Here is a 14,695-nt window from a genome sequence, read left to right as displayed (position 1 = left end):
GAGCTCTCATCGTATCAGTATGCATTCCCACAAAAGACCGTGAAGATCCAGGATAGAATAGGTCTTCAGCAACCAATTCTTGCCTTAAAAGGCGACTATGCTTGTCGTAAGAGGTGACTTACGGGATTGAGTGGTCAGGCTTCCTGACTAGTACCAGTCTTGCATGTCATCGTATCCCAATTGCGTGGATCAATGCTCATGATGTCAGTCACTGGATTGTCTGGTCCAAACTGATTATTTACAGACCGCCGTCATAAAGCTGGAATATTGCTGAGTGCAGCGTTAAACAACAAACAAAAAACATTCCCACAAAAACCTTGACTTCTTCTGTTGCAGTGTCTAAGAGGGAACCCCTGATCACGAGTGATGACAACAGGTGAGACGAACACCATCCTGGAGGTGTCACCATGGTTACAGCATACACAGCCAGTCTTGCTGCATCAGCATGATTTGTGCAACAGAAATGTTTTGTGCCACACACTACTTTGTTTAGTGCAACACGTTGGTTAAGTAAAACATTATTAGGGGATTTCGGGGGCACGGGTGGCCCAGTCGTCAAAGGCGCTGGAATTCACTATGCAGAGTTGCATCCCTTTGGCACGCCAGAAACCTATGATTGTGGGTTCAAATCCCGGTTCGCCCCGATTATGTTTCCAGGTTTGTCAGTGCCATACCCCTGCTCGTGGGTTTTACGAAGTGGTATGTGTCAAAGACCTGAATCACTTTGGGGTTTCCTCCCACATTAAGCTGACATGCCATGATATGACTGGAATACTGTTAAAAGCGGTGATAAAACGCAACTCACTCACTCACTCAAAAATTGGAGCCATAATTTTTTTTCCAAAGTTATTTCCCTAGCTACATGTGTTTTGGATTTTGTGCATGCACAGTTACAGCCCTTGATCCATGTTATTTTTTATTTATTTAGTGCATAGTCTCCGCAATTGGGAAAGTTTTCAAAGAAACTACTGAAGTTAGTTACATGAGCGAAGCTTATCTAATAGATACTTATCAAGTCAGAGTTTGAAAATCAGTTTTTCCAGGACATCAAGCCAGCCCAGTGCCCATCTTTTCTTAAGGTCCAACAGGACTCTCTATTTGATAGTAAACATTAACCTCCATGTTATTCACTACTATATGAACAAGCAAAACTCTATGGTGCCCCATAGTGTGAGAGAGTGATAAGCTGTTTTCTTGTTGATCTGTTCACTAGGGCTGGGACGATACACCAACTGTGCGATCCGATACGTATCACGATACCTTGCTCACAATCAGATACGTATCACGATACTTGAATGTGCACTTTTCTGTATGTTTTTCATAGACAGGATTGCCAAATACCTGGCACACTAACGATTTACAGTTGGCAGTGTCAGGAATGGCACATGTGGATGAAAATATTTACGTTTTCACTACTCATTTTCACTAGTAATATGTTTTTGGTGTAACATTTATTGAAAAATACATTTAAGGTAAGAACTGATACTTTTAACTTAGTGTGCGACTTATCGATTCTTGTATCGAGAAACAAAAAATCGTGATGCAATGGTGTGTCGTCCCACTAGTACTGTTCACTGTATTAACCACTTCATCCATGATAGCACTGCGGCTGTATTGCAGGGACGTGGCCATCTTGTTCCACCTGGAGGCTGGTCATCTGTGTCACACGTTCTATGAGTACAGGAGAGCTACAGCGTGTTTCGGCGCTGCCCGGAAACTGTCCGGCTTGCAGGTCGAGCTGACAGGTATTCATTTTTCTGATTCCAGTCCGGGGCGGTTGGGTAGCCTAGTGGTTAAAGCGTTGGCTCCTCACGCCAAGGACCCGGGTTCGATTCCCGACATGGGTACAATGTGTGAAGCCCATTTCTGCTGTCCCCCGCCGTGATATTGCTGGAATATTGCTAAAAGCGGTATAAAACCAGTATCATGTGTGTTCCACTGAAGGAAAGACTTGGACCCATGACGATCCGGGGTAGAATAGCTCTTCAGCAACCCATGCTTGCCGTAAAAGGTGACTTTGCTTGTCGTAAGAGCCGACTAACAGGATTGGGTGGTCAGGCTTGCTGACTTGGTTGATGCATGTCTTCTGATTCCGATTGTGTGGCTCGATGCTCATGATGTCAATCACTGGATTGTCTGGTTCAGACTTGATTATTTACAAACCACTGTCATATAGCTGGAATATTGCTTAGTGCGGCGCTACAAACAGAAAAGATTTGATGACAATCTTTGTGGCCGGATTCATTTGCATGATTTACAAAGCGAAAAATACATTTAAAAAATATGTTACCAGATGTATTCAGATGTTTGAGTATAAGATTCTTTTTTTTCTTACATCTCTTGGACTTTTATTGTAACTATATGAAGTCTATTCAATTCTAAAATGTGCATAATTGACTTTTGAAAAAATTACAAATTTGGTGGAAGTCATATGAACAGAATGAATATGACCGATAGGGTTCAGTATAACATCCTTGAGGTACAATGACGCAATCAGCACATGTAAACCTAAATTAAATTGATTAATTCTGAAGGTCATGACAACAATTTCCAAACTTTGTATTGGGGGTTGTTCCAGGGGCTCTTGGCAAGAGAACCAAGTTCCAGCAGGAGGCCAAGGCTCAGCTCATGTTGAAGGTGTCAAGGCCGGACACTGAGTGTTCAACCGGAACATTTGAAAGCAAAACAGATGAAGTTATCATTCCAAAGGTAAATCATAGAGGATATTTCATGTGTCGAGTGAAATATCATGTTTCTCTTATAGAGTGACTGGGGGACAGGAGATATTTTCATGAGTGGCATAGATGAGAGAAACGTGATATTTCACAAGACATATGGAATATGTCCCTTCCTAACACACAAGGACGGTTCACCACCACTTGTATTTTCGACTTAAAAAGTGTTTTCGTGTTTGCAAAATCTTATACAATATATACAAAAGTATAACAAAATATTTAGGGTCACGGGAATTCTTTGTCATACATTTAGATATGATTATATTCAAAAACAACTTTAACAAAAAATATCCTTGAAAACTAGGAGACCGCTGATGGAAGCGAAAGAATACACGCTGGTCAAGTCACTAGAATGGAGCTTTGCAAAAGGAACTGTCTCAATTTATAAGTTAAATGAAAAATTTTCAGTTTACAAGGAAACATTTTTGAGAGAATAACAAATGGGAAGAAGGCATATGGACTCCATAAATGACCAGCTGGCATTATTTTGCCTTGTCAATGTGGAACTAACGTGAAAAGGAAGTCAACAGTTTGTGTAAGGGCTTGACACTTACAATAGAGGGAGACAATTTAAGGGGAGGTAACGCATGTATGACAATAGTTCTGTCAAAGTGTTATGTTCACTGCAGTGCAATAGCAAGTGTAAAGTGTTATATTCACTGAAATGAAAATATCAGTTTTCTCAAGTTCAGAAAACTCAGTCTTTCACACAGAAATATCGAATAAATTTTGATACATGGCATGTGTCCTGAGTTGGCATGGGTGGCCCAGTCGTTTAAGGCGATGCAATTCGCTGTGCAGAGTTGCGTCCCTTGGGTACGACAGAAACCTATGATTGGGGGGTTGAATCCTTGTTCACCCGGTTATGTTTCTAGGTTTGTCAGCCATGCCCGTGGGTTTCACTGAAGTGGTAAACGTCCTAGACCTGCTTCACTTCGGGCTCTCCTCCCACATTAAGCTGACATGCCGTGATATAACTGGAATACTGTTAAAAGCAGCATTAAACCCAATTCACTTACTCACTCACTAAGTTGTGTCATAATTATGAATGGCACTAAACATGATCATAAGTCAGGAGAGCAATGATGCCTCAGCTCAATCACTGATGTGGAGCAGTTTAGTTGATGAGACAAAAATGCTGCCCTACTTTTCCTATATATGTGTATTTGTGTCCATTTGACATATAAGTTGAAGGGAGATAACTCTTCTTGGCATTGATTGGTCCTCAGCAACCTATGCTGGTTGTAAGAGATGCCCAAATGGATCGGGGGGTCAGACTCGGTGACTTGATTGATAGCGTGTCATCGTATCCTGAGGGTAATATCAATCACTGGATTGTCTGGTCCAGACTTGATTATTAACACACCGCCGTCATCATGGTCATATAACTGAAATATTATGGAGTGCGGCATTAAATGACAAGCAATGATTATATGTTTAAGAAGCATTATCATTTGACTCTGTTGTGTTGTCTGGGGTCCCGTGCCATAATTACTGATATTACTGGAATCTTCATAAAGCTACAATCATTAATTCATTTGGATGGGTGACCACGTTTCGGCGGCTTGGCTCCTGAGAGTTTCTAGGGCTTCAGTCCTGCCCCACACTGAAGCACATGTAACAAATCAGGCGTCTCCTTGGGCAAGTGACTTTGTTCAAAATGTGCCTCTGCTCACCCAGCAGTGAATGGGTACCCGGTAGGATGAGATGGCAATTTGGTTGTAAACCTAGCGCCTGTATACTCCCAAGGGAGCTGAGAATGATTCTTGAGTGCACACTGATCCAGTGACCGGGGTAATAATAGCGCTTTGAGCATGCCCCTGAGTTGTATGGAAATATGCGCAATATGAATGGTCTATTATTATTATTACCATTACTATTTTTTAAATTATTATTATTATTATTATTATTATTATTATTATTATTATTATTATTATTATTATTGGGGCGGTTGGTTAGCCTAGTGGTTAAAGCGTTTCGCTCGTCACGCCAAAGACCCAGGTTCAATTCCCGACATGGGTAAAATGTGTGAAACCCATTTCTGGTGTCCCCAGCCGTGATATTGCTGTAATATTGCTAAAAGCGGCGTTAAACCATACTCACTCGCTCACTATTAATATTATTATTATTACTCCCACAAAGTCAACAAGCTAACACCAGTCATTCTTAACATTTGTGATGTCAGATTGGCAAGAGTAAAGGTTTTTTTAATGACTGAAGCGAAGGTTGTGAAATGTAGCAGGACCATGTAGCAAGCTGAACTCTCTATTATGCACAGAATGTCCCCCTGGATGATGACACTGTGCTGGACGGCGTGCAGCTCGCGGAGGGGGAACGCGAGTTCTGTGTCCACCTTTCACAGCTGGACCAGGCTGTCATCCTCGGAATCATGTAAGTATGCAGCATTCAGAGGCATATTCCCCAGATTTCATGTGAAACTTGAAGCCTGATCAGGGCTTGCTCCTTTCAAAGATTACTGGCCCTACTCCAGGCTAACTGGCCCTTCTCCAGACTAACTGGCCCTTCTCCAGGCTAACTGGCCCTCCTCCAGACTAACTGGCCCTCCTCCAGACTAACTGGCCCTTCTCCAGACTAACTGGCCCTTCTCCGGACTAACTGACATTCACCAGACTAACTGGCTCTTCTCCAAACTAACTGGACCTTCTCCAGACTAACTGGCTCTTCTCCAGACTAACTGGCCCTTCTCCAGACTAACTGGCCCTTCTCCAGTCTAACTGGTCCTTCTCCAGACTAACTGGCCCTCCTCCAGACTAACTGACATTCTCCAGACTAACTGGCCCTTCTCCAAACTAACTGGCCCTTCTCCAGACTAACTGGCCCTTCCTCAGACTAACTGGCCCTCCAGACTAACTGGCCCTCCTCAGGACTAACTGGCCCTTCTCCAGGCTAAGTGGCCCTTCTCCTAACTAACTGGCCCTTCTCCAGACTAACTAACCCTTCTCCAGACTAAATGGCCCTTCTCCAGGCTAACTGACATTCTCAAGACTAACTGGCCCTTCTCCAGGCTAACTGACATTCTCAAGACTAACTGGCCCTTCTCCAGACTAACTAGCCCTTCTCCAGGCTAACTGACATTCTCCAGACTAATTGGCCCTTCTCCAGAATAACTGGCCCTTCTCCAGACTAACTGACATTCTCCAAACTAACTGACATTCTCCAAACTAACTGGCCCTTCTCCAGACTAACTGGCCCTTCTCCAGACTAACTGACATTCTCAAGACTAACTGGCATTTTCCAAACTAACTGGCCCTTCTCCAGGCTAACTGGCCCTTCTCCAGGCTAACTGGCTCTTCTCGAGACTAACTGGCTCTTCTCCAGACTAACTGGCCCTTCTCCAGACCAACTGACATTCTCCGCCCTTCTCCAGACTAAATGGCCCTTCTCCAGGCTAACTGGCCCTTCTCAAGACTAACTGGCCATTCTCCAGACTAAATGGCCCTTCTCCAGGCTAACTGACCCTTCTCAGGACTAACTGGCCATTCTCCAGGCTAACTGGCCCTTCTCCAGACTAACTGGCCCTTCTCCAGACTAACTGGCCCTTCTCCAGGCTAACTGGCACTTCTCCAGGCTAACTGGCCCTTCTCAAGACTAACTGGCCCTTCTCCAGACTAACTGGCCCTTCTCCAGGCTAACTGGCCCTTCTGAAGACTAACTGGCCCTTCTCCAGGCTAACTGGCCCTTCTGAAGACTAACTGGCCCTTCTCCAGGCTAACTGGCCCTTTTCAAGACTAACTGGCTCTTCTCAAGACTAAATGGCCCTTCTCCAGGCTAACTGGCCCTTCTCAAGACTAACGCCAGCAGTTAAATCAACCCCTGCTGAAAGTTTTATTTGTTAGTCAAAGTAGTATGACTGGAACTGATGTAATGAGTTGTTGAACAAATTGAAGCGCAACAGTTGACCCATAAGTCAGTTCAACAGACCTGTATATACAGAAGATGTATTGAAACACACAGCTTCAGGTTTACTGTAAAAACGGCAGTATGATCGGTCATATAAGTGGCAGCAGAAATAAATGACAGGTCCTAGAATATGTCCGTGCACTCACCAATTCCAGAATTTTGTCACTGTTGAATGTCTTGAAAGAACCCTTGTCTCTGCATCCGGAATAGTGTTGGAAGCTGGTGGGAATTGGGTATTTTCAAATAGGTATTCAGTCCTCAAGTAGATATACACAACTTAGGTAAAAAAAGGCCTTGATCGCCCTTGTGTTGCTGTTATTAAGGTTCAGCCAGGAACTGTCCCATCCCGAAACTTACACGTGTCATGTGTGTTCAGTTGATTACGTTAAGGGGGATAACACCGACCAGTGTCTGAAATAACTGCTTGCCTGCATGTAGCTGGTAACTTTTGTGTCGGGCTATCTGAAATTTTCCCCTACCAACCTGCCTGGCAGATAATTTTAAGACTACTGACGTATTCAGTTTTATCTACCTCTACCATGACTACTTCTCAATGACTAATTTTTCAAGTTATTGTTTGCATTATTTCAATTAAATCAAGATGTGATCTGTCTCTTATTTTTTGCGATTATTCAATTTAATGTTTAATAATTTTTTAATTTGAAGTTTACACAATATACGGCTTTTCCATTGGACGAGAGGTTGGTCACATGACCGCGAAATTGACACAATTTGACGTTCATACGTTTTTCACGAGATCGTGTTCTTGAAATGACGTAAACACTGACGGACTACTTCCACATTCCTGGGGAAACCCCTGGGAATTCCCTAGCACGAAAACATACATAAGTGTTCTTTCTGATCATTTGGAACCTTTAATCTTGGTCTCAGCGTTTCAGTATACATTGAGAAATGTCAGAGAGCGTGACTGCATGATTGTTCACGAATATCCTCACTGCGGCCCATCCTAATGAACAAACGAAGAAATGCACATCTAAACTATCGTAGTATCGACTCAATCCGTGCCTAGGCTGACATTGACCGTCTCCAGCAGTCTATGAATTTACCTTAGTGTCTGTTTGATGCATCTTTAGTCACCTTTCAATGATCCCAAGCTCCGATGTTCATACAGTTTGGCCCTCACTCTATGAAGGTTCATACTCCAATGAACTCACACAAAGTGAAGGTCAATTCTTACATACGAGCAGGTAACTTTGAAGATGGCAGGCAACATTTATGGGTCACCATCCCGAATGTCTTGCTGGGTTTAATAATTATTTCAAACACTTGACACCGGCAGCACTCATAATTTTAGTAGCACTTCTTCCGTCACTTGCTGCTAGTGACTAGAAACCCAGGGGGCACGGGTGGCCCAGTCGTCTAAGGCGCCACGATTCGCTGTGCAGAGTTGCATTCCTTGGGCACGCCAGAAACCTATGATTGTGGGTTCGAATCCTGGTTCGACCCGATTATGTTTCTAGGTTTGTCAGCACCATACCCGTGCTCATGGGTTTCCCCGAAGTGGTAAACGTCTGAGACCTGCATCACCTCAGGCTTTCCTCCCACATTAAGCTGACATGCCGTTATATAACTGGAATACTGTTAAAAGCGGCGTTAAACACAACTCACTCACTCACACTACTAGAAACCCATTTACAACAGCCTCTACTGCCACATCATTCAATTCACTAAACAGGGTTTAAAATTCCTTAAACTAAAGTGCTAAATGACTTGGTAAATATAAGGTCCTGGCACATTTAGAACATTATAGACATCAGAATCTTGTTTCATAAACACAGGTTTTAGGTTTGTGTTGTGTGTAATATCATAATCTTCTCACAAGACTCATATTGTATTGTGACAAGATGTGTCATTACCATGGTTGCAGCCCTGCAGAAGTGTTCATCGGTATGTTTTTTATCCCCTGAATTGGAAGGGGGATATAGGAATGGGTGCTGTCCGTCCTTCTGTCCGTCCATCACGTTTTGTTCCCAGAGCAGAGCTAAAAACATCATGAGAGATATCTTAACCAAACTTGGCACGTAGATAGGTCAAGTGGTAAACTGGTGACTTTTGATAGTTTCGGATTTTTGAAAAATATTATTTCGAGTTTCCATGGCAACGACTTTGACTTAGACTGAAAATGGTGGTAGTGCTCCTTTCCAGAGCATGTCTTGAAAACCGTACAATATTTCTTCACCAAATTTGGCAAAAAGATAGGTATAGTGATAAACTGGTGCCTTTGGGTAGTTTGTATTTTCAGAAAAAAACTATTTTGAGTTTCAATAGCAACAGCTTTGACTGAAAATAGCGGTAGTGCTCGTTCCATATTTGAAAAATGTTCAATATTGCCCACCTTGCACACAACTGGACATATTGGCCGGGCAGAGGGACATTTCATGCTTGTTTTGATTGATGCAGGGAGGACTACAAAAGGAAAATGGCAATTGAACGTCTGACGGAGGAGGAGATCCTGACATATGTCATTGTGAGTAGAAGTGCTCACAGCAACAAATTACTAAGATCCAAGGTTTTTAAAGCAGGGAGTCATGTAGGATTTTCAACTTAGTGTCTGTGTCTGGCAAATTGGGGAAAATGCAATCTTTGTTCAAAGTCAGATTATAATTAATAATTATTAATCAAGTCGGAGATCATTAAGCAGTGTTTAGATTTGCTCCCAATGCAATAATAAAAACATTGATATTATTTATTTTTTTCATTGTTGATCTGGTATCACTGAATTACAAAATCACCTATGCAAAACTTAACGTTGATCTGTTGATTATGATCACCTAAATCTAACTTGAAATTTAAAAAAAATAAATTTTGGAATTTTTGCTGACATTTGCAATAAACCTTGTACAAAATGTTGGCCAACAATATTTTAATTTAGTTTATGACCCTATTTTTGAATTTCTCATGATTAGGATTGAAATATTGACAATAGCTTTTGAATAAGAGAAGAAGCTGTTAATCATTGTTGTTTAATCATTGTGTTCTTGCACTCTTTAGACAATGTGCTTGGTCCTGGTAGAGTTGGACAGCTACAAGTCTGTCCGACAAGTTGCACGTGTGGGGGTTTCCAGACACTGCCTAACTCTCATCTTCCTGAGGCAAGGGAGGTAACTGACTATAGAAGTCCAGTTTCCACCCTTGCCGAACTTTGTTGGAACTCCAGAGTGACATTTTGGCTTGACTAATGAGACTTATGCATAGGCTAGCCGAAATCATGTAACAAACCAGACATCCGTTATGTAAACAACTTGGTGAAATATTTCAACGTGCAGATTTTAGTTGTCTGCAGGATTTGGAAAGCATGTGTACCGCCAACTGGGCATCGACAGACATTTTACCAATATTTTCATGTTTTTAATCAAGGTGCTCACATGATTTGATGCACTGAGTGGGGTAAGACCGGTTTTATTGCAATATAGATCTTGATTATTGATCAGATCGTCTTGACTGGGCGCAGCCATTTTGTTTGAAGCAAAGGCCAGTGATATTAGAGGTTGAATCTGATTGGTTAATATGAGGGACATAGAAGGGACATAATAGCAATAGGGATAATAGTAACTGCTGGCGCTATGATCGAGCCTGGAAATTCCAGCCTGTGTTATGACATTCAGCTGTAAGTTACCATAGTGATGCAGTCAGTTTAGATGATTTGGGACAGTGACATTTTTCAGAGTCTCTAAATATGGCAATATTTGTTTCCAAGGGTATTATAGATCATATGAGCAGCTGGTGTGTTGGTACAACGTGTCTGGCACTTCGCTCCAAGCTTCAGTGGGATAGCCGACGAAGGGTGGAACGATCCATGAACCAGTATGAGGTAAGACAGACTTGATGTCATTGGTGAGGAGATATTATTTTGAGACTAAGTTGCTACAAATATGTATTTAACCTCGAAGCAAAGCAAAATGTTATTTCCCTGCACTACAAATAGACAAGGGGATACCCTGATGGTAACAGACAAGTTGACTTCATTTGAAAAATATACTTATATGAATATCGCTGATGTTTTGCTCAACAACAAAGATTTATAAGGTGCTTTATTTACCGGTCCACAGGGACTGGCATTCACAAGAATTACTGGTCCAAGTCTATATTTACCCTTAAAAAACTGGTAGTTACCGGTGAACAGGAACACTGGTGTTACGAGTTTGTTAGGGGGCACAATTTGATGTGCAGAGTTGTGTCCCTTACCTGTCAGGATCCACTGTCAGTGGGTTTGAATCCCATATTAGTTTTGACTTTTCCAACTGCAGTCTGTCAGCTGTCATGTTGTGATGTTATAAAGTGCTGTTAAAAGTGAATCCAAAGTCGCCTAACATGCTAATGCCAAGTCATTGAATTTTCAGGAATTAGTGAGTCAGACGGATCGACCCAGCCCTCCAGTTATAAGAAGACAGAACCTGTTCTATGCCTCCAAGATGCCCAGCATATGGTATCTTCAGGTAGGACTTTGAAGAAGAGATGTGTTGTTTAAGGAGGAAAGTGAAAAAAGCCAGACCACTTGATTATTTAAATATGGTAATTGGTATGTATAAATATGGTATGTATAAATATGGTATGTATAAATATGGTATGGTATGGCATAAATGTGGTATATGATGCAAGGTGATAATATTGCAGTTGTTGTTTGTGTTGTAGTAGGAAAGTAGTATATGAAGGTGTTATCATGCTGCGTTTTCTAGAAGTATGTGTAGTAGTAGGAAAGTAGTATACGAAGGTGTTATTGCAGTAGTAGTTTCTAGATGTATATGCTGTAGTAGGAAAGTAGTATATGAAGGTGTTATCATGCTGTGTTTTCTAGAAGTATGTGTAGTAGTAGAAAAGTAGTATATGAAGGTGTTATTACAGTAGTAGTTTCTAGAAGTATGTGTTGTAGTAGGAAAGTAGTATATGAAGGTGTTATCATGCTGCGTTTTCTAGAAGTATGTGTAGTAGTAGGAAAGTAGTATATAAAGGTGTTTTTGCAGAAGAACCTGGCGACCCTGCTGTTGTCCCTGGGTCTGGTGGGAGCCGGACTGGAGATCTATGAACGGCTACAGATGTGGGAAGAGGCCATCGCATGCTACCAGACGATGGGGAAACTCGAGAAGGTGCAGAATTCTCACCTAAATTCATAACATTGTAATTTATAATTTCAAAGGATGAGGGCAGATACCGAATGTAATAGTTGTAATGTTTTTATTGAAAGCATATGAACATACACAACTAATGGTGATATTTCTTAAACATTTATAATTTTTCTGCCCAGTGTTTTATCGTATGATTAACTCCCACTTGTCGTTATTTCTTATATGAGATATCAACATTATGTAAACCTCTTTAAGGATGTTGATAAAATGTTTAAAAATATTCACCCAAATTTTAATAATGATGACTCCCTCAATCAAATCTGAACTTGGAAATGTCGTACAAGTCCATTTCCAGGTGGGTTAAGTTTGGTATTTCCCGCATATTCTCACAATCCTCACATGGATTATCCGTACCTTTTCTCCTAATACCGATTGTCTTATCCCTCCCACTTTTTGATGCGATCGTTTGGCCATTGTGGTTATGTGCGTAGCCCAGCTACATCTATGGGGAACAACTTACCAGACACTTCCCTCTCAAACATAATTTGCTAATGATCTCTATGTACAATAATAGATATAATCAGTTGTCAAGTTGGGTAACATTATTGATGTGTTTTCTTGCTCTGATTATACAGGCAGAAAGTCTGATACGAGAACAGTTGAAGGTGAAGGAGACGCCCAACCTGTACTGCTTCCTGGGTGATGTGACTCGGAATGCTGACCACTACCATAAGGCGTGGGAGTTGTCCAACAGGCGGAGTGCCCGGGCCATGCGATGTCTGGGCTACCTGTACTTCGGCAGACAGGAGGCATGTACACACCCTGTCAGGGGTAGATTTAACAAGTTTGTATGTAGCCAGCAGGGCTTGCTCCTTTCAAAAGTTACTGGCCCTTCTCCAGACTAACTGGCCTTTCTCCAGACTAACTGGCCCTTCTCCAGACTAACTGGCCCTTCTCCAGACTAAATGGCCCTTCTCCAGACTAAATGGCCCTTCTCCAGACTAACTGACATTCACCGAACTAACTGGCCATTCTCCAGACTAACTGGCCCTTCTCCGAACTAAATGGCCCTTCTCCAGACTAACCGACATTCTCCGAACTAACTGGCCCTTCTCCAGACTAACTGGCCCTTCTCCGAACTAACTGGCCCTTCTCCAGACTAAATGGCCCTTCTCCAGACTAACTGACATTCTCCGAACTAACTGGCCATTCTCCAGACTAACTGGCCCTTCTCCAAACTAACTGTCCCTACTCCAGACTAACTGGCCCTTCTCCGAACTAAATGGCCCTTCTCCAGACTAACCGACATTCTCCGAACTAACTGGCCCTTCTCCAGACTAACTGGCCCTTCTCCGAACTAACTGGCCCTTCTCCAGACTAAATGCCCTTCTCCAGACTAACTGACATTCTCCGAAATAACTGGCCATTCTCCAGACTAACTGGCCCTTCTTCAAACTAACTGTCCCTACTCCAGACTAACTGGCCATTCTCCAGACTAAATGGCCCTTCTCCAGACTAACTGACATTCTCCGAACTAACTGGCCATTCTCCAGACTAACTGGCCCTTCTCCGAACTAAATGGCCCTTCTCCAGACTAACCGACATTCTCCGAACTAACTGGCCCTTCTCCAGACTAAATGGCTCTTCTCCAGACTAACTGACATTCTCCGAACTAACTGGCCATTCTCCAGACTAACTGGCCCTTCTCCAAACTAACTGTCCCTACTCCAGACTAACTGGCCCTTCTCTAGACTAAATGGCCCTTCTCCAGACTAACTGACATTCTCCGAACTAACTGGCCATTCTCCAGACTAAATGGCCCTTCTCCAGACTAACTGACATTCTCCGAACTAACTGGCCATTCTCCAGACTAACTGGCCCTTCTCCAAACTAACTGTCCCTACTCCAGACTAACCGACATTCTCCGAACTAAATGGCCCTTCTCCAGACTAACCGACATTCTCCGAACTAACTGGCCCTTCTCCAGACTAACTGGCCCTTCTCCGAACTAACTGGCCCTTCTCCAGACTAAATGGCCCTTCTCCAGACTAACTGACATTCTCCGAAATAACTGGCCATACTCCAGACTAACTGGCCCTTCTCCGAACTAAATGGCCCTTCTCCAGACTTACTGACATTCTCCGAACTAACTGGCCATTCTCCAGACTAACTGGCCCTTCTCCGAACTAACTGGCCCTTCTCCAGACTACCTGGCCATTCTCCAGACTAAATGGCCCCTCTCCAGACTAACTGACATTCTCCGAACTAACTGGCCCTTCTCCAGACTAAATGGCCCTTCTCAAGACTAACTGACATTCTCCAAACTAACTGGCCCTTCTCCAAACGAACTGGCCCTTCTCCAAACTAACTGGCCCTTCTCCAGACTAACTGGCCCTTCTCCAGACTAACTGGCCCTTTTCCAGACTAAATAGCCCTTCTCCAGACTAACTGACATTCTCCAGACTAACTGACATTCTCCAAACTAACTGACATTCTCCAAACGAACTGTCCCAAAACTAAATGTTGGAAGCCACAACTAAATAACCCAGGGTCCTCCGAAAATCTTTGAACTCCCCATCACTAAAACGTCATTGCCTGCACTCTAAGATTAAATCTTAGCTTCCATTAGCCTCATTATGATCAAATAAAAATGTTGTTCTTGTTCGGAATATTACAAAATGGCCGCCAGTTGTGTCATTCCACCGAGATGATCTTTTAGTTAACCATTCAAACAACGTCACCTCCCCCAAATATTTTCTCATCAAAATTACATGATTCATGAACAGTGTCGAATTAAAAAACAGTTAAATATACACAGAGAAGGGGTGAAATTTTGACTTGCTAGAACATGGCTGAACCCACTTGCAAGATCCTAGCACTGGGACGGTTCTGAATGACTGACACTATTTTTGCACAAGTTTGCCCACTGAGGATGGTGTTGATAGATTGTCCCCC

The 14,695-nt window shown here is 42.6% G+C and overlaps 1 protein-coding gene across 1 annotated transcript in view; it reads left to right on the top strand.

The window, feature by feature from the left end:
• LOC139442620 (tetratricopeptide repeat protein 27-like) overlaps positions 1 to 14,695 on the top strand; it is a 41,048-nt gene that overhangs the window by 8,306 nt on the left and 18,047 nt on the right. The window contains exons 6-14 of the mRNA XM_071223475.1: positions 337 to 376; positions 1,621 to 1,745; positions 2,579 to 2,709; positions 5,014 to 5,126; positions 9,078 to 9,144; positions 10,375 to 10,488; positions 11,018 to 11,113; positions 11,639 to 11,761; positions 12,376 to 12,549. Coding sequence (XP_071079576.1) covers positions 337 to 376; positions 1,621 to 1,745; positions 2,579 to 2,709; positions 5,014 to 5,126; positions 9,078 to 9,144; positions 10,375 to 10,488; positions 11,018 to 11,113; positions 11,639 to 11,761; positions 12,376 to 12,549 — 983 coding nt within the window. The remainder of the gene's footprint in view (positions 1 to 336; positions 377 to 1,620; positions 1,746 to 2,578; positions 2,710 to 5,013; positions 5,127 to 9,077; positions 9,145 to 10,374; positions 10,489 to 11,017; positions 11,114 to 11,638; positions 11,762 to 12,375; positions 12,550 to 14,695) is intronic.

Source organism: Haliotis cracherodii, unplaced genomic scaffold, assembly GCF_022045235.1.
Source record: "Haliotis cracherodii isolate W230 unplaced genomic scaffold, xgHalCrac1.p SCAF_5, whole genome shotgun sequence".
Taxonomy (NCBI): domain Eukaryota; kingdom Metazoa; phylum Mollusca; class Gastropoda; order Lepetellida; family Haliotidae; genus Haliotis; species Haliotis cracherodii.
The sequence above is the reverse complement of the archived record's forward strand: the minus strand, read 5'-3'. Positions and strand labels throughout refer to the sequence as shown.